Raw genomic sequence first — 19,882 nt, 5'->3', positions numbered from 1 at the left:
CACAATTTATGGTAATAAAACTTTGGAGTTACAGTGGGTGCACAGCTGGCTAGTTAGAGAAATATTTCTGAGCCTCTCTCAAGCTAGGCATGTCTCCATGACTACACTTCAGCCAATAGAACACAAGATAAAAAGTGATCTACTTCTGAATTATATCTTAAAAAGTGAAGCACTTGCCATTCACTCTTCTTTCTCCTTTTTGCAGGACAGATAGACACGCTGTTTGTAAGCTATTTTTGACCATGTAAATGAAGAAAATACACCATGACAATGGTTCTCAACTGGGAATAAATTTCAGAATCAGCTACAGAGCTTTAATCAACTACTGGCATTCGTCTCTCAGCTCCAGAGATTCTGATGCAACTAGACCAAGACACAGCCTAGATACCGGGGTGTTAAAAGCTGCCCAGATGAACTTACCATGTAGCCAAGGTTAAGATCTCTACACCAGGGCAATGGTTTCTTTTTCTTAATTTCTTTTTCATGGTACTGGAGAATGGACCCAGGGCCTCTGAACTAAGCTACCACCCCAACCCTTTTTAAGCTTTTTTATTTTGAGAGTGAGATTTGCTATGTTGCCCAGGCTGGGCTTGGACTTGCAATCCTTCTGCCCCAGACTTTTAGAATCAGGGCAGTGGTTTCTTAAACTTCAGTGTGCATTAGCATCACCTGGTGGGCCTAAAATGTATGATTTGTGAGATCTTATTCCCAGGGTATCTGACTCAGTAGGTAGGAAGAGAAACCCGAGAATTTGCAGTTTTAACAAGTTTGCAGGTGCTGCTGCTGTGCTGGTCCAGCAGCATACTTTAGGAACCTGTAAAAGATGTCAAAGCAGCAAGACAGAAACAACCTGAGCCCCAGGTTGCTTTCCAAAACCCATCTGTCTGTTCTATATTCTTACTTCAAAGAGAAATGAAAATTTATTGTGAGCTGCAAGAATAGCTTGGCCTCTGCCCTAACACACATTCCCTAGATTCAATGTTTTAACTGCAAGAAGAGTAAAGATATTTTAAAAATTCTCATTTCATGTGAATTCACATGTGTAATTCACACCCTCTTGCCTTTAGAGATATTTCCTACAACAGAAGAATGGCTTGGAATACTGCACTGTTTCCAACAGAATCAGCTCCTCCTAGTAATTGGTGAAAATAATTCTGAGTTCTGTTTGGCAGTGCTGTTTAAGCTGGCAGGTATCTCAGCAGGCAGTTCAGTTACTCTTCCCATTTCAGCCCAGCCATAGTTGGGTCACCCAAGTCTTTCATTGCCAATCTGCTTTGATCCAAAACAATTCCGAGTGATGTAGAAACCCTTTCTAAATAGTATAGGAGTGGATGGGTTTCTCCTCTCTCCTGCCTTCTGTACATGCTAATACAAAAGGGGAAAAACATTCCAACTCTTTTCATTTTCATGCAAAAAACTTAGCTCTGGGCTTGGGCCTTACATTTCAGTCCCAAGCTGTCTCTGCTGAGAATCTCTGTTGGCATTGGTTATTTCCTAAAAACATTCACACCATCAAAGAAGATGGGGGTAGGGTTGGAAGGCCACAGAATAAATACTGCCAAGAAGAGAAAGGGAGGGAGCCAAGTACCTGACAAACCGGCTGAATAAGGCTGTTGTGTTCCTGATGATCCGAGCAGCCTGGGACTCCTCAAGCTGGCATCTCTGCAGTGTTAATCCATCGTCCATGTGGCCTTCCTGATGGAGAATGACCTACCCAAGCACAAGGGAGGCAGCTCCAGGTTACACAGCTGGGCAGTCAACATTTTCTGTAGTGTTTCCTTCGTATTCCCTTTCCCAACCAAGCTCCTTTGGGTCCATTTTAAAAACGGTACATTAACAAAGTTATTTCACCCATATGCCCTATTACAGACACATGAATCATTCCTGAGACATGGTGCTTTGATAAAAATAAAATTTTAGGTGCCAACATGGTATGAGTTACAATAAATTCCTTGGGCCTAGATGGCCCATTTGAAATAGTGAAAAGATACTTTATATTTTTCTTTTAAAATGAACACAGAACCTTACCATTGGAGACAGGAAAAGTCATTTTGTTCAGCGCATTTTCCTCCAGAGATAAACTGGGAGAGAACATAGTTCAAAGCAAAACTCTCTTCTGGAATCAGGCTTGGACTACTCTACACTGGGTTAGCTAACTGCTAAAGCAGCTCAAGATGGTAGCCTGCTTCTTGTGGAGGCTGAAGAGGGGATTTCAAAGCATGGGCTCAGGTATCAATAAACTTCAGGTATCAACAACTATGCCACTCATCAGCTATGTGACTTTCAATAAGATCCTTAAGATCTCTTTGCTTCAATTTTACCAGTCACAAATAGACTTATTTTGGAAGGTTGTTTAGAGGCTTAGATGATTAACATGAAAACCATGTGGCATAGCCTGCCCCTGCTTCCTGGGTGCTGGGATTATAGGTGGGTACCACCACACCCAACTTTATTTTTATTCCTTTGAAGGTGTGACTGGATATGATGACTTTATGCAGAAAGCAGAATACAGGGTTGGAGACATTTAAATTCATTGTTGAAAAAGGCTTTCCACCCCACCTCTGTATAACTGCTTAACCATTAGCAAAGGATGCCTTTGCCACCAGACTCATCAACTATTAGGAAACATTACTTTGTCAGAACTTCGAACAACTGGTTAACAGTGCTGCATTTAGACTTAGTAATACACTGCTTATGTGTTTACTTTGGCCTCAGACTCAGATTTCCGGTCACTAAAAACCAAAATTCTTAGGTTTTCCTTGCTCAGATAACATTCAAATCAGCCAACCAAACAAGAATGTAGTGAAAACTGGAGGAAACACAATTGCCAGAATGCTGTTTTTATGCCCAGTTCTAAGGTCTTTTTTCTCAGTGGGTCTCCCACAACTCGAGGGAGGAAAGAAGCCCAATATGGGAATGGGAAAGGGGGTAGGTCCCTTTAAAATGAGATACCATCCATCAGCTTTTTCTTTGTTTGTTCTCCCCTATTTTTTCTAGGTTCCTCTTTTGTTCATTTCATAGAATGCTTAACACAGACATGGACATCCTTTGTATTTTCAAAGGGAGAACTTAGCCTTCTTATGAAATGGGGCACTGTGATCCTGCCAAGGGTCAAGTATTAGACCATTATATAGAGTTTCTCCCAAAGTCACATGCATATTCTAGCAGTTATGTGGATCCAAGGGCAGGGATGGGCACAATATTTCAGCAATGCAGCCTGGGATCTGTCTACATGGAGAGTGCTTGGAGAATCCTCCTCCCACCAAGAGTCACAGCCAAAATCCTCACTCTATTTTCTTTACATGTTGTCATTGCCTAAGTGGGGCTGAAAAACTGCAGAGGCTGCAGGCAATATTATACTCTCTGGAGGATTCTGATAGGCAGGTAAGAGGATGGGTTTTGGCATCTATTTTCAATTTTCCCTGATGCCAAGGGTGAAGTAAGTCCTCACTCCTGGGTTGTGGCCCCTCTGGGACTCAGCTGAAAACCTACTGTATCTTCCAAGGCTATCCTAACTTGGGAGACCCTGACCCCCAACATCTGTGTCCTAGTACTGAAATACTGTCAACACCTCTGCTGGGGTCTTCACCATCATTGCCACAGCCTTTTGACTTCATATCCCATCCATGGTCAAAGGGATCCTAGAGAATTGCATGGAGAATTTCAGGCTGATGTTTCCATAGTTCCCTCCACTGTGAAATCTTGGCCCCTCAAGTCCCAGGAGCATTGGCTAATCCTAGACCTAAACTGACTCTTCAGCATAGTGGAGCTGAGACTAGGCCTCACTGCCTATCCTGCAAATCAGTAAATGTTTGGGGAGGAAAAACAAAGGTGAAAGTGTGTTCATGTTAGTGCACTAACATTCTGCATGTGATCAACAATAATCACATTCTCGGTGTCTTTTTTAATGAAGTTCATTGGCACACTTTAGGTATACACTATGATGACATTCATTATTGGGAATTTGAACCTTTACATGATATACCTTGGTTCTTATTTTTTCCCCAATCCCCTGCCCTCCCGTCAACCCCTCCACCCCTCCCTATTTACAAAAACTTTTCCTTCCTTTTCTTGTATTTATTCCTTTCCCCTTCCCCTCCCACTTCTCCTTCCCCTTTGTTCCTTTTCTTCCTAGTCCACATTATCTATTATACATTTTGATCTTTATTTACACTTCCAGTTTCTCACACCAGAGAAACAATTCAGTATTTACACATCTGTCCTATGTATTTCACTCAAAGAGTATGGCCTCAATGTGCATGCATTTAGCTATAAATGTCTCTAATTTCTCATTCTTTATGGCTGAGTAGTACTCCATTATATATATATATATGTGTGTGTGTGTGTGTGTGTGTGTGTGTATATATATATATAAATAAAATAAGCACATCTTCTTTATCGAGTCTCCAGTTGATGGGGAATTGGGCTGTTTTCAAGCTTTAGCTATTACAAACTGTGCCGCTACAAACATGGGTGCACATATATTGCTGTGGTATGATTCTTTTAATTCTTTTGGGAAGATATCCAGCATGGGAATAGCTGGGTCAAATGGGACCTTTAATCCTAGTTTTCTGAGGTATCTCCACACTGATTTCCACAGTGGTTGCACCAGTCTACACTCCCACCAGCAGTGGAGAAGGGTTCCTCTTTCCCTACAGCCCCGCCAGCATTTGTTATTGGTTGATTTCTTGATAGCAGCCATTCTTTCTGGAGTGAAGTGGAATCTCAGCGTTGTTTTCATTTGCATCTCTCAAATGACCAGTGATGTTGAACATGTTTTCATGTATTTACTTGCTATTTCTATCTCTTTGTCTGAGAAATGTCTGTTCATTTCAGATGCCCATTTTTGGATTGGGTCTTTAAATTTGGGAGGTCTGATCTTTTTAAGTTCTTTATAGATTCGAGATAGTAGACCTTTGTCTGAGGAAGAGCAGGTAAAGATTTTTTCCCACACTGTGGGTTGTCTCTTCACACTGCTGGTGGTTTCTCTTGCTGTGCAGAAGCCTTTTAATAAGACGAGATCCCACTTGTTGATTCTTTGTGCTAGTTCATGTGCGACTGAGGTTTTGTTCCTGAAGTCTTTTCCTATGCCAATGTCTTCAAGAGTTCTAACTAACCTTTCTTCCAGTCGGTTTAGTGTTTCTGTTTTAATATTTAGATCTTTGATCCATTTTGATTTTAGATTAGTGCATGCTGAGAGATACAGGTCTAGTTTTAATCTTTGGCAATTTGAAGCCCAATTTTTCCAGCACCATTTATTAAAGAGGCTATCTTTCCTCCAGTGAAGGTGTTTGGCTCCTTTTTTGAAGACGAGTTGGCTAAGTATGTCTGCAGTTGTTTCTGCATCTTCTAATCTGTTCCACTGGTCCTTGGGTCTGTTTCTTTGCCAGTCCATGCTGTTTTTATATCAGTAGCTTTGTGGTATACTTTCAATTGTGATACCCCCTCCCTTGTCTATATTGCCTAGAATTGCTTTTGCTATTCTAGGTCTCTTCTTGTTCCAAATGAATTTTTGGATTGTTTTTTCAATGTCTATGAAGTATGCTGCTGGAATTGAGACTGTATTGAATCTATATAGCAGTTTTGGAAGTATGGCCAATTTCACTATTTTGGTTCTTCCTGCCCAGGAGCAAGAGATAAGAGATGTCTGTCCATTTTCTGATATCCTCTTCGATCTCTTTTTTTCACAGTGTTGTAGTTTTCAGAGTAGAGGTCTTTGATTTCTTTTGTTAGGTTGATTCCTAGGTATTTCAGTTTTTTGGATGCTATTTTGAAAGGAGTTGTTTCTCCAGCTTCTCTCTCAGTGAGTCTGTTGTTCATGTACTGGGTGCCTTGATGACTGGGAGCTGCAAATGGTTTCCTTGCTTTTGTACTTTAGCTACCCTTTGAAGTTGTTTTCAAAAGAAAGGCTGAGCTCATACAAGGTATCTGTGTGGCCTCTTATTTACTGTATTTTCTATATCCTCTTCATAATTTTATTCTCCCTTTTTTAGCTATCTTCCCGCTCTTCCCTTCTTCTGTTCTTCTTTCCATCTTTCCCTCTTCCCTCTCTCCCTACCCTAGGCCTTCCACTGAGCCTTTTTTTGTCACTAAGTTGCCCAGGCCAGGCTCAAACTGGCAATCTTCCTGCCTCAGCCTCTCTGCCTCAGCCTGTTAGAATGCTGGGATTACAGGTGTGTACTGCCATGCCTGACTGTATTGTTTACTTTGCACAAGGTTAAGACATTACATTATGGTTTGTTTCCAACACCCTTTCTCACAATAACCAGCATTCTTGGAAACTCTGTCATTACCACACTGGCTGATATATAAAACTACAGTAAACAATGTGGCCTAGACCTTATTTTGGGACTTTTTGACTATTTAAATCTGTATTTTAAAAGGGTATTCCAAGAAAAAAGGCACCACACTGTTGGCATTCATTCTCTGGATCCTATCAAAAGAATTGGTATTATGGCAATTGACTTTTTGGTAAAAAGATGCTGCATATATCCAGGCGAGTTTCCTGTTGTGGCAGGCAGTGACAGTCAACTCACGTCTGGATACAGCTCTGTGGATACAGCATCATACCACAACATCATTCCACAACATCTTTTTTCTACTCATTGGTTCCTGTGGGTTTGCTAATATGCAATCTGCATTTTCTCTGTAGAGATTCTATTCAGTCTCTATATTACAAAATTTGCATAATAACTCCATTATTCACTTAAATGAAGGGAGCAATGATGTGGATAATCCCAGAACACTGAAACTACTAAAAGTCATTTAGATCAGAGTTTTGAGTGAATTAAACAAATCCCGTCCCCTCCTCACAGATTTGCCATTTATGGAATTGTTTTGTTTTCTTATTATTACATGGGGGTGGGGATCAAAGTTACCAAATTAGACTGATGGACTGGAGGGACCATATACAATCTGACACAGAATCACTTTCCAGAACAGTAAGAAATAAAACATAATCATGTCTACCTGATGCTCAGAATCACTTCTATTGCCTAGTTCTACCCAACTCAGTGCAAAACAACTGTAGGCAGGCTTTCTGATCCTTTACCTTTCTTTTCAGAGGTCCCAGGCGGGATGTTTTGGCATCTTGTGCTTTGTAGGTGACCCAGAGCCCACTGGCTACATGCTGAACAAAGCAGACAGAATCTCCATACTTGATTTCAGGAATGCCCATGCCTTCCATTTCTCGCTTGTGACTAGAATCCAATTTCTCCTTGATTTCCTATTTCATAAAAAAAAAGATACAAACATAGGTATGCTTGACTAAATAGAAACTCAATATATAAGACAAATCACTTGTGTGGAATCCGTAAGCCAAAAATCCTATTACCAAAATAATCACAATGTACACATCCAAGCTAGGATTTTATAAAGGCTTGCTTCCTTTTCTGCTGTTAATCATAACATCAATGTATTTCAAGTTTTGACTACTTGAGTGATTATTTAAAACCATGGAAAATAAGGCAGTTGGGTAGTTTCTCACTTCTGTTCAAATGTTATGTAATTCTTCATTATATTTCCTACTTTCTACATCTTGACTTAGATACCTTAATAAGTAATCTTTACTGGTCAATGAACTTATTTTTAGCAATTGACATCTTCCAAAATTTTAATGGTTTTCTTACAAAAATGCCCTAACTCAGGGGCTTTAAGATCATAACTATCTACTGATTGATCGATTGATCTATCTATCTCTATCAACTATCTATCTGTCTCTTCATCCACTCAACAGAGAGCAGACAGGGGGTGGTACTGTGCCTTAAACTAATGCAGTACACTGCATAGCAGGCTCTTAGGGACCTCTCAGCTGTGAGTTGCAGTCAGTGGGTTTCATTTGTCAATTGCCACTATTTCACCACTTATTCATCTAACAGTGTAGAGAAGGGACTTACTATGCCTCAGATAACCACTTGGCAACAACGGAAAGTACCTGTCACACGGGTGTGTCTTGAAGTAGACCCCTGATGCTTGGTAACTTTCCCCTCCACATCAATCAGGGTCTCTACATCTCTATTCTGAATGGCTCCACTCTATTTCCATTTCTTTTCTACATTTTGGTTAAATTGCTCATTTGTAAAAACCATTAACTAGACAGCATTCTGAATATTTTACAGAATAAAAAAGGTAGCACACTGGTCCCACTGCTTGCAATAATATTCCTCTCATTTTAATGATGTAACAGCAGCAGCATATGTATTAACCACTTCTATGTTCTTTACATGTACAGATATTAACTTAATAACAGAGCCCCCAGTGTAGCTAGAGATACTATCCCAGTTCTAGAGAAAATGAACAAGGTTATTTGCCCAACATCACTCAAGGATGTAATGCTAGGATCTAAATCAAGAGGTCTAGTTCTAAGGTCTTTTCTTTTCCTACTATAAACTCCTACCCACCCTGCAAAACCATTCATAGATTTGACTTTCTCTGTGAAAGTAGAGCTAAATCTCTCTTGCTATATTTCCCCAGAATAATCTCATTTTTTGTATTGAGCACTTAGCATATCATAATGTACATGTGTTTGTTTACATGACACTTTTTTTGGAGGGGCCAACTTTTGAAAGAATCAGGTCAATTAGTTTTGGATTCTTAATTCAGAGAATTCATGGATATATATATATATATGCATAATATTTTCTTTCACATATATTTATTTTACATTTCAGCTCATTTATTTCTTGCTTTCATATAAGCAAGGTTTGCTACTTTACACACATTTACATCGGACCATTTTGAGCAGTATTAATACTTTTTTTTTTTGAGACAGGGTCTCACTTTGTAGTTCAGGGTGGCCTCAAAATTGCAGCGATCCTCCTGGCTCAGCCTCCCGAGTGCTGGGATTATAGGCATACACCACCATGCCCAGCTCAGTATTAATACTTTATAAGAAAATTATTTATTTTAGATATATGTGCTAAAACATTGACCAGATATTTATTTATTTATTTTTGTTGTTGTTTGTTTTTGGTTTTTTCCATTATGTTTATTGGTACATTTGAGGCATATAATACAGTTACATTCATCATTGGGATCTTGTACTTTTACATGAGGTATCTTGGTTCTAATTTTTTCCTTATTCCCCTGCTTTCCTTTCACTCCCTTCACCCTTCCCTATTTACAAAAACTTTTGTTTCCATTTTTTTCTTTTCTCATTTTTTTTCTATGGCTTTTTGTTTCCCAGAATGAACCTATCCAGAGGAAGAGATTTAGGACTTAGTTTACAGGTGATTGTCAAGAATGCATCTATTCTACAAAAACAATGGATACTTGATTTCATCTCATTAACATCCACATCTTAGAGACATCTAAGCTAGTAATAACTAGGACTTATAAGATACCCCAAATTTTATCTTTAGCCTGTTTCTTAATCATAGCCAATGCAGTGAAATAAAAAGAAAACATACCACTTCTGTTAAACACAACAATTGCATTATCTCTAGTAGCTCCTGGTTAAAATAATGCATATTCCTAAACTATCAATGAATATGGTTACTTAACGTTTTTTCTCACTTTTTGTTTATTTAAATAGGACTTTGACCAAAGTACATAAATACTAGAGCCACTAAAATAAAGGAGTCATTATTCTGAATGGAGTAGAGTATCTCTCTGTGTCTTTGCTTCTATATATATCTTTCAAAGTTCTGTGGTAATCCCTGAAGTGATCATTTTTAATTTAAAAGAAAATCAGCAACCACAAAAACTAAGAAGTGAGACAAAATCCACACTAACAGCCCAGTTCTACACAACAATCATGATAAATCAGTAAGGAAACAAAAGAGGTCAGTAACAGAGAAGTTTGATTAGGCTGACAGCATCCTGCTGGTTTCCTTCTGACTTGCGCAGGAGTTCATGTCCCTCCCAGTTTCCACTGGAGTCTGGCCCCTGATGCAGCCGCCTTACTGAAAATGGAAGCTTCCTAAAGAGCAGGACTAACCCTATCACACCCTTTCAACAACTTCCTACAATTCGCATTTTTAAAGTTCTTATATATGTTTTAATCAAATTGGACTATGAATGCTTTTTATTACTTGATTATTTTTTTCACTGTTAAGCATAGACCTATAGGGCCAAAGGCAAAAAGGTTATTTCTCAGTGGCACACATCTATAATCCCACATTCTGGGATGCTGAGACAGGAGAATCGAAAGTTTGAACCCAGCTGGGGCTACTTAATTATTTAGCAAAACCCTGTTTCAAATAAATACAAAAGGGCTGGGAGTGTAGCTCTGGGTGAAGGCTCTGAGTTCAATTCCTAGTACTAGAAAAAGAAAAAAACTTATACCCATATTTCACCTGACTGACTGATCTGGTGCTGCCCTCTGTGGTTCTGTGTGGTATAGTGTGTGGCCTCCTCCTGGAAGTAACTAATTTTCTCTTCAATGCCAATCATTTCCTGATCCATGGGCTTCATCATACTTATGTAATAATAAAACTTACTTCTTCAACCATGTATGAAACCTTTGCTGGCACATTGGCTGCCTCTTGCCAGACTGAAAACTCTTGAAGGACAAAACTGGAATTTATCTTTGTGTTCCACGCAGTTCTCTGCTTGAAATAGGTTGCAAATCATTTGTTTTTGTTTTGTTGTTCTGCAGGCATTGAATTTATGTATCAGTTCATCTGCATCAGTGTTGCTCGTGTCAGACGATGAGCTGATTGTGAGGAGTATGTTACTTGGCCTAATATGTGTAGGAGGGCGATAATCATTATCTGCTGCCTCCACTGACAGCTTATTAAGGAAATGCTCATGAGCACATCATAACTATTGTGTTAGCATTTGGCTTAGATGATCATGTTGCTGCTCTCTGGATTGGTTTAGAATTTCTCAAAGGACAAACAGGGGAACCAACACTAGTATTTTCCCAGTTCCTAGCTTGGCCAAGAATTGTGCTTACTTTCAAATGAAGATATCACACACATGAATTTGCCAATGGCCCACAAAATGACAAGTATTATCCACAATACTCTACAGACATTTTCCCTAAGCTTCTCAATGGCGCTCTTCTCTATTATCTGACTTTATAGATGATAAAATTGAGGCTTGCAGAGTTTCAGCAACTAACTCAAAACTACACAGTTAGCAAGTAACAGAACAATTCAAGATCAGGCATAATTCCACAGCTTATTTGTATTTCAATAGAATTATCTGAATGGTTACTATACCATTAGTGCAGTTAGGTAACTATATCAGTGTTTTAGTTGTTTAGAGGCTATTACAAAGAGAAAGTTAAACATGTATTCTATTCTTAAAAAATGGCTTTGGGTCTATAGACACTTTAGAAGTTAGACATACTGGTCAATAACCACAGGGTGAAGCCAGCTATTGAATCTGCTTATCTGTACGTATTTTTGCAGAAATTCAGAAAAAGCTGGCAAGAGTAATGCCATGAGCCTTAAAGACATCAAAGTTATTAAGGTCCCTGGAAATGGCTACACATCTTAATGATGGAAAACATTTTTATAAGACACTAAAACTTTACTGCAAGTAGTGCTTTTATAAGAACTAGTGAAACTTTCATATATTAATAAATGTGTAAAAAATACTTGCAAGGTGGTATGCTCTGTATTCAAAGTATATCTGGATCCAGGAAGACAAAACAACTTCCTTAGGGCATGGGAGGATGGTTTTGTACAAGGGTTATATGTGACGTGAGCTCAGCTGGGAGACAGGTTACAATGTGGGTTAGTCTATTTCTCCTCACTATAACCAAGTACTTAAATCTGGGTAACTGTAAAGACAAGTGGTTTATTTAGCTCGTGGTTCTGGGGTTTCAAGGGCCACATCTGGTGATGACATTCTTGCTGGCAGAGTTCTGAGGCAGTACAGGGCATCATCACATGGCAAGAGATAAGGAGCACATGTGTGTGTGTTTGTTCTGGTGTCTCTCCCACTTTTTATAAAGCCACCAGGATTCAATCCCAGGGCCTCTACCCTGGTGACCTTCTCTAACCCTTATTACATTCCAAAGGCCCCACCTCTAAATACTACAGTCAAGTTTCTACCCTCTTATTCTGTACACCTCACAGTGGAGATTAAACTCTAACATATGAATCCTTGGGAGGCACACACAAACCATTTCCAAGCCACAGCAGAAGGGGAGAAGGGAGAGTGTGTCAATCTAGCAAGATAAGCATTGTGTGGCGAAGGGAATGGGGAAATCTAGAAGGGGAACTTCAATAATAATTAAGGACCAAAAATCTGCATCCTATAGGTTCATGATTCTCAAACTCACAATAGTAATAAACTTTCTGTGGGAAAAAACAACTTTAGAAAAACACTGAATCTTCTAAGAGTCAAAGAGAGAGGCAAAAGTATAAGCTCTTATTATTATAGGCAGCTAAGTTAGCCAGAAATTAAGATACAGTCAGAGAGGGATTGGACTCTTAAAGTCAGTGAAAAATAAAGACATCAGGATTGTGTCTGGAGCAGCATCTGAAGAAGGCCTGGGCTCAAGGTAAAGGTGCAGTGGCCGGGCCTACATGCCTCCCTGAGGGATAAACGATAACGAATTTATATTGTAATTGGCATCACCTGGTCCAGTAAATCCAGCTAAGCATCAGTCACCCAAGTGGGAGACCAGAGCATCTGGACCCACCCCTTCCCAAAAATGTCTGTGTTCTTTCTATCCACCCTTGCTACATGACTCGTTTTCTTACTAGATCTATATTAGCTAAGCGGCTATACAGTGCTTGTAATCCTATGGGCTGATGGCAGTTTGACCCATGTTGTACCTGCATTGTGACTTTGGTGTATAAATTACCCCTGAAAAAGGGTTCAGACCCATTTTCAGGACCCTTCCTGACCCTCAGGAGCTATCTCTCCATAAACCTTTCCTTCTCGTAACCTCCACTGTTCCTTGGAATTCATTCTTTGATGTCTCGGGAAACAAACTTGGCACACCTGACATCTAGCAGGTTTGGAGTTATATTTCTCCTGTATCATTATTAGGTAAGAACCAAACAAGGAAAATAAAACAAAACAAACACGGAACTCTGTTTAGTGAAGCACTATGTTTTCCCTCACCCCTAAAGCATTGTTTGGATTTTGGGAAAAGATAAGTAATGGAAAGCCATGGAGATACCAGGGTTGCTTATTAGAATATCTAACAAGATATAAGGAGTAAATGAAGGGTTAAAAAGAAATATGGCAAGACATGGCTGAGTTCTAAATCACGTGAGCAGGTTGATTATCTGAAAGAGAGTGGGTCCTAATTCACATTTTATTAGAGTTCAACACCGTCAAACCACTGGTGTGCACACAAAATCAAGAAAATGCCTTTCCAGTATAGATATAAGCACCCGAAGTGTTTCAGAGGAAAAGAAGGGAAGATGGGGCCTTGGATGCTGGGGTGAGCCTTCAAGAAAGCTGTAGCTCGTTAATTCCTTCCTAGGTGTCTTTGGAGAAACCTTGAAGAATCACCTTTAGGTTCATTGCTACATGAATTCCTCATCTGGAATCAGAGACCTGAGTATTTCCTTAACAAATCCACATCTTGCAGCACCTGGGGCTGGCTGCTGAGCCCCAGAGTGGAAAGACAAGGCCGGTATCGCTGTTTGCAGGAAGCTGGGGGAGCAGATTCACTTGTCCCATTAGGCAAGGCACATTCTGGAGCAGAAGACCTCCCTGGACTCTTCTCCACATTGTGCATTTAATTCCTATCCCCTTCTCCAGGTAGGCAACACAACTCCCATTTTATAAATACGGAAAGAGCCTCATGGGTCATTATTTTGGTCTCATTTTATCTTTACGATAATCCTTTAAGACACATCCCTCATATCCCTATTTTACAAAAAGGGACATTAAGGCTGAACAGCAAATGAAAGAGCTGAATCAAGGCTCAAATCCAGGTCTTTTCCACCTCACCACCCATGTTTTTCCTCCACTGAATTTTTTGGTCTACTTTGAACAAGAAAGACTAGAGAAAGTACATCAATTTGCATTTTAAAAATCCTTCCTAGGTTGTATTTAAAGTGAAACTGCAGTAAGTGGTTTGTCTCTAGACGTTTGAATCGTAGTGTCTATGTTTTCTCCTCCCCCTTTCCTTCCTTACTCCATATCCTCCCCGTCCCCAACTGAAAACTTAGGAAGGAGAGCAGCAGAGCAAGCAAGGGCACTGGTAAATGCAGCACTGCTATAGCACCAATGTGTGCACATACCAGGCACACAGAGGCCAGCTGCCGCCTCTGGGGCTGCTGCAGGTGGCTGAGGTTAAAGGGGACGTGAGAGGCAGGTGGAGAAGTCAGGCTTGAGCAAGAGCACAGTACTCAGCACGAGTAGAGATTTGACAAATGTCTCCTAAATTGAATTTAATGTTTTTGTCACAGAAGAAAAATTTCCTCTAACTGGGAACCGTGATACCTCTGTGCCCTTATGCAATGAAATAGGCAAAATTTGAGGTTCTAGTTCAATCGTTTCAAGACTTATGGTATGGTCATTTAAAGTGGATTTTCAAAGCACTTTTGGAGTGGCTATAAAGTAAATGGCTATGCATAAGGTGCCCTGCTTCAGCATTTATTAATTCATCCTTTCCTGAAAGGAATTTAGTGCTGTAAACTGACACTGAGACATGACATCTAAATAGCACTGCCATGCCACAGTAAATATTAAATCACATTATCTGACATTCCTTAGGGAATAGCCTTGCAATGTTAAGACCATGGAAAAATGATGTGAAATCCAATTCACAGAAATTTGACTTAGATGTCCAACACAAAATGCATCTCTCTCATTGAAAGTGTACAGGATGGGATTATGATAGCAAAATGATCACACAATCATGACAGAACATTTCTATGAAGACAATGGAGGTTAAAATGAAATGGGTTTCACTCTGTATTCCAGTGTATAGTATAGCTACACACTTAGGTATTCTTTAAGCAAGGAATTTTCAAGTAACTAAATGGTATATACTGGGTAGGTGCTGGAATGAAAAAAAAAAAGTGGGCACGGTGGCACACACCTGTAATCCCAGCTTTCAAGAGGCTGAGGTAGGAAGATCACAAGTTTGAGCTTAGCTTGGGCAACTTAGCAACTTAGTGAGACCTTGTCTCAAAATAAAATAAACGGCTGGGGATGTCAATCAACACAAAGGTCCTGCATTCACCCCAATATATAAAGGAATGAATGCATGCATGGAGGGTGGGATATTTTATCTAGGACTCCTGGTTGAGGGAGTTATAACTATAATGGAAGCATGAACAAGGTTTCTTCCCCCAAGTGACACTTGACACTTGTCAGAAAGTATGAGAAGGTGGGGTGCTGAGAGGTTAAGAGACATTCTGGGAACATCTGGTGGTGAGAAAAACAGCATGTCCACATACCGAGAAATATCCAGTGTGCTGGCTCTCAAGGCAACTTCAAGCAAGTGCCAAGAAACACAATCGAAGGGCAGGCTGGGGTCAAACAGCAAAGAATCTTGTATAAGGGACTTCAAGGGAGGTGCGAACAGATTAAAAACTGGGATCCAGGTGTGACAGAGACTGAATGGGAGTCAAGGCCAGATTTAGGCAAGTCTGAAGCCATGCAGGGGTCTCCCTCACACAACTTTGAGAAAAGACTGAAGTGCTACATTTTAGTGGCCAAGGTATTTCCCAGACCTCCAGCTTGACCGCGATCATCCTGCTAAAGGGAGAGTGAGGGGCTTTGACCAAGACCACATTCTGCTCATTATTCTGCATGGTTCACATAGCTTCCCCAAAGACCTGAAGTCTGATCCCACCTGAGCCAGGCCCAGCTGATAACTGCAGCTGGTACTCGGATGTGGTCACATTTCAGCAGGCCATACCCCACCTTCTCATGCACAGACAAGAGTCCCAGGGGCACCTGCCACCTTCCTTGTAAGGGTGGCCGGGTGAGGATATAAATGTGCTGTCTACAGCCATATCACCCTGAATGTGCTCGATCTTGTCTGATCTCGGAAGATAGAAATGTGCATCTGCAGCTGGTCAATGGCCCCCAGTTTAGTAGTCACAGCTGTCACAGGCTAATACAAGTAAACAAAAAAATGCAACAAGATGGAAATCTCATTATTAAAAATGACTCATTGTCCAGCATCCTCCAAAACATACGACTGAAGCCCAAAAAACACTCCTCTCCGGAGCTGACTTCTGCACTGGCCTTTCTAGCACACCAAAAGGATGAGCTGAACACACAGCTTCCTCCCCCACCCCATTCACACAGGACATGGGTTACTGTCTCTGCCTCTCTGCTCTTCCACAGAGTGACCCTCAACTCCCTACTTCCATCTATATCCTGACATGCTCTCTCAGGCATGTCACCTAACCCCTTAAGAGACAGGAGCTGGCAAGATGACTCAGTGCCCTTGCGTTGCTGAAAAATAGAGGTCTCAAATTTCTGCCTTTTGAGGGTCCTCTCTATTGCCCTTGGAAGGGAAGCACACCAGCGTGCAACTTGCAAAGATCAGCCCTGCATCTAGCAGGTAAGAAGGTCCTTACTTGGGAGCCACTCGGAGGCCCAGAGAGATCCGTGCATCTCCAGGGTCCTTCTCCCACAGCTACTTGGATTGTGTGTGGCAGAGTTGTGTGCTCCCACATGGTCTTCCTTCTTTTCAGCTTCACATTCTAAGCTGTCAAATGCTCCACCCACAGGAAGTCCAAGGAAGCCCCAATTTCCTGTACAAACAAAGCCATGTATGCTCTGTCATAGAGCCTAGGTAATTTTAATTTTGATTCTTTTTAAGTGGAAATGAAAGAAATTGGGCTGAGTGCTATTGCCCTGAGTTATTTAAAACTGGTAGCATGGTGACTTCAATGAAATGTAAAAGTACCACCAAGTGTACAGGACAGGGTGACTCATGGGTGACTTTTACCTCCACCTTGGCAATGCCAGTGGCCTCTATGGTACTGAAATGACTTTCCACCTATCAGCTGCTTGCCTCTGTGTATGGAAATGAAGGGACCTGGGGAGACAAGCAATGGGCTTTCTGAAGATAAAATATACTCAGCGGCCAAAAGTGATGTGAAGTACAAGGATTATTATAAGGACCCCATGGTGCTCTGAGCTTTTCTGGCTTCCCCAGAGACCGTGGCACAGTGCTGAGCCATGGTGCATAAGGAGGAGCCAAGAAAGGAATGAGATGGAAAGGTTCCCTAGGAACAAGATCCTGCCAACTTCATGGGAGATGGTCTGATCCCTTTGCCCTAAGAGATATGGTAAGACCTTGGGGTCACTGTTCTGTCCTAGACCCTCTCAAGTGGGCCAGGGAAAAAAGGGGTAGAGGACTCAGGTAAGGAAAGGCCCAAGCATGCATTCCGCAGACAGGAACTAACTGGTCATCAGCCATGCTGAGTCAGTGCTCATTTTCTACCTCCTTTCTCCTATCCTACTTGCTCTTGCTCCCTGCTCTACGTCCCAGTTTTCCTTAGGGGAGAACGAAACCCTGCCTCTCTTCTTACAATTTTTCTGTTGCTGTTTTTCCCTTTGGTTCTTTTAGCAGGTTGTGTTGCCATAAATCATTTCCTGGAGACCAAAATGTTTTTTCTTTTTAAAGAGGTATTGATGCTAATATGAAGGAAATCTGCCCAGAAAACCAGAACGAGGTCAAGTGGGCAACTGCCCTTGGGTGAGGAGTGTACAGAGGTGGCATGTGAGGGGCACTCCAGAAGATAAAGAAAAGAAGCTCACATGTTTTAATATTTGAAGGGTGGGGGTTGGAAAAGCCTGATTCTAATGTAGGGCGGTTTTGGGGAGAAAAACCTGCATGCCAGAGAGTCTCCTGGCCCAACAGGATCAGAGAGCCAAAAAAAGAGAGGGGGCGGGAGACCACACCCCAGTTTCAAAGAAAGGAAGACTGCACTAGGAATCAGCAGGGCCCTAAAGAAAATGCAGCTGTCAGCTTCACACCTCTCCCTACACAAACAGAATCATCGATAACTTTTTACTGAAATTGTGTTGAGCACACAAGTCAAATCTATTTCTGGGAAAGAGCAAAGAGGAATGAAACCAGAGAGGAAGCTCCCACTGGAGACGGCAAGCTGTCTTCTCAGAAGTGCAGACATCTTGAGAACTGGGCAGACATCTGGGCAGAGCTTTTCTTATGCTTGGATGATCTTTACAGAACAATCATCAAGTGGCAGAAAAGCCAACTGTCCACCAGAAGTTAGCACAGCATGCAATCCTGACTGTCCAGCTATGTCCAGCTCTGAGTTATGCAGAACCAAAACCTGGCTGAATGTTCAATTCAAGTGAAAGGTTTGAAAAAATGGTGGTTTCTAGACACATCCAATGGCAAAGTTCTTCACATGGGGTTAACCTGACTACCATAGGGTCTAAGGTTAATGAAGGTTGGCATGGGCAGGACAAAGCTAAGAGATGTGGGCAGTGGAGGAAGCCAAGAAGAAAGGATGAAGACAACACTAGTAACTTTGAATGATACAATTAAAGCAAGATCACGTGTCCAGAATCATGTAGTCTGAATCTTCCTGAAATAATTTTCTAGATTTAAATAAATGTAGCTCTTACACTCATACCTCCATTGCTTTACAGGAGTGAAGCATAACACTCAGAATCTGTTACTGAAAACAACAATTTATCTCATTAGTCTCTGAGCAACAGTATTCACTCCCGTGATCCCTGTGTTTTCTAGGGCTTTCCAGTCTCCCCTTACCTAAGACTTTATCCTTCACCAAAGGTACCCATTCTTCCAAGAACTTAATTGAAAAGAGAAAAAAGAAAGGGATCATCACAGGTCTAAATTCCAATCTCACTTTGTTTCCATCTACTTCCTTTGCAATCACAGCTCTCCCTGGAGGTTTCAGAGCTTTCATTTCTAGAAAGAGTCAAAGTCCACTTCATCACTCCTTACCTTTGATGCCCGGAAAGAGAAAGCTGTGGACTTGGTGTCCGACTTTCCCCGATCTTGCAGTAGAAGGCCTTGGTCCTCTGTCAAAGCTAGGTAGTGGCCTGTGGTGAGGTGCCGGAGTCGGAAAGCCTGGCCCCATCTGATGTTACTCCCACTCCAGCTGGGCAGGTGAAGCAGACAGGAAGTGGAAAAATCAGAGAAAGAAGTCTTTTTCAATATTTACTGTGTACTTCCTTACACATACCAGCAGACTTGCACCAGTCTCCTGACTTGGCCGAGGACTTCACGTCTTGTTTGTCTGTAACTCAGCACAGTACTCTCTTTTGACCCCTCTGAAAGATGCAACAAGCAACATGAACCTGAGGACAGGATAATAGTTTAATATAACTGACCCCCCCCAAGTTTCTAATTTTTTCTTCACTCTATTAAGCACCTTGATGCAAATAACCAGAAATTGATAGGAAGATTGCCTTTCAGGGAAAATTCATTTTTTTTGGAGGTGGTTTAGAAGCACATTCTTTCCAAATGTTTTATCTAAACTGAAATATTTTATTACCAAAAAGAGGACTATTTTCAAGAGAAATACCAAAAATAACCTGTGCAACTTACCCTCCCTAGGGAGAGTCAAGTAATAAGCAAGTGTAATAAGTAAACAAATATTGTGTTATGTGAGAGGGAGATAAATCCTATGAAAAAAAATGAGATCAAGATAAGGGGAACCCCATATAGTGACTGTTAATCTTTTCATGGTCCTTCGCCAAAAGGTTAGCATTCACCAAAAGTTATGGTAACTGTTATGGGAGAAATTATCTATGAAATAACCAGTAACTCAAAATTAATCTTTTAATGGAGTAAAGATGTTTCAAAGATATATGTAAAATTTTAACATCACTTAGCACTTTGACTCTTTGGGGCATCAACAAATCCAAGTCACATCAATTAAAGGTTTTAATTCTTCACATCAAGATCTCTGGGGCAACGAACTAACAACCCTAACTAGAACTATGTGTGTATACCCATTCTGACTTAAAAAGTCCATTAAGCAAGAAGCAAGGTCGA

General features: G+C 40.9%; 1 protein-coding gene and 1 non-coding gene across 5 annotated transcripts in view; one reads left to right on the top strand and one right to left on the bottom strand.

The window, feature by feature from the left end:
- Ryr3 (ryanodine receptor 3) overlaps window positions 1–19,882 on the bottom strand; it is a 565,647-nt gene that overhangs the window by 297,602 nt on the left and 248,163 nt on the right. For all 4 annotated transcript variants that reach the window (XM_087207455.1, XM_087207452.1, XM_087207454.1 and 1 more), the window contains exons 10-12: window positions 18,827–18,983; window positions 7,052–7,225; window positions 1,589–1,710 (exon numbers count right to left, since the gene is read on the bottom strand). In XM_087207455.1, the coding sequence (XP_087063581.1) occupies window positions 1,589–1,710; window positions 7,052–7,225; window positions 18,827–18,983 (453 nt within the window). The remainder of the gene's footprint in view (window positions 1–1,588; window positions 1,711–7,051; window positions 7,226–18,826; window positions 18,984–19,882) is intronic.
- LOC147829024 (small nucleolar RNA SNORA33) lies at window positions 11,316–11,440 on the top strand. The gene has a single exon (XR_015449826.1). It is a non-coding gene; the product is annotated as a small nucleolar RNA SNORA33 (small nucleolar RNA).

Source organism: Heterocephalus glaber, unplaced genomic scaffold, assembly GCF_053883595.1.
Source record: "Heterocephalus glaber isolate CG9 unplaced genomic scaffold, H.glaber_assembly_v1.0 deba00000809, whole genome shotgun sequence".
NCBI lineage: Eukaryota > Metazoa > Chordata > Mammalia > Rodentia > Bathyergidae > Heterocephalus > Heterocephalus glaber.
Note: the sequence above shows the minus strand (reverse complement) of the source record. Positions and strands in the feature narration are given on the sequence as shown.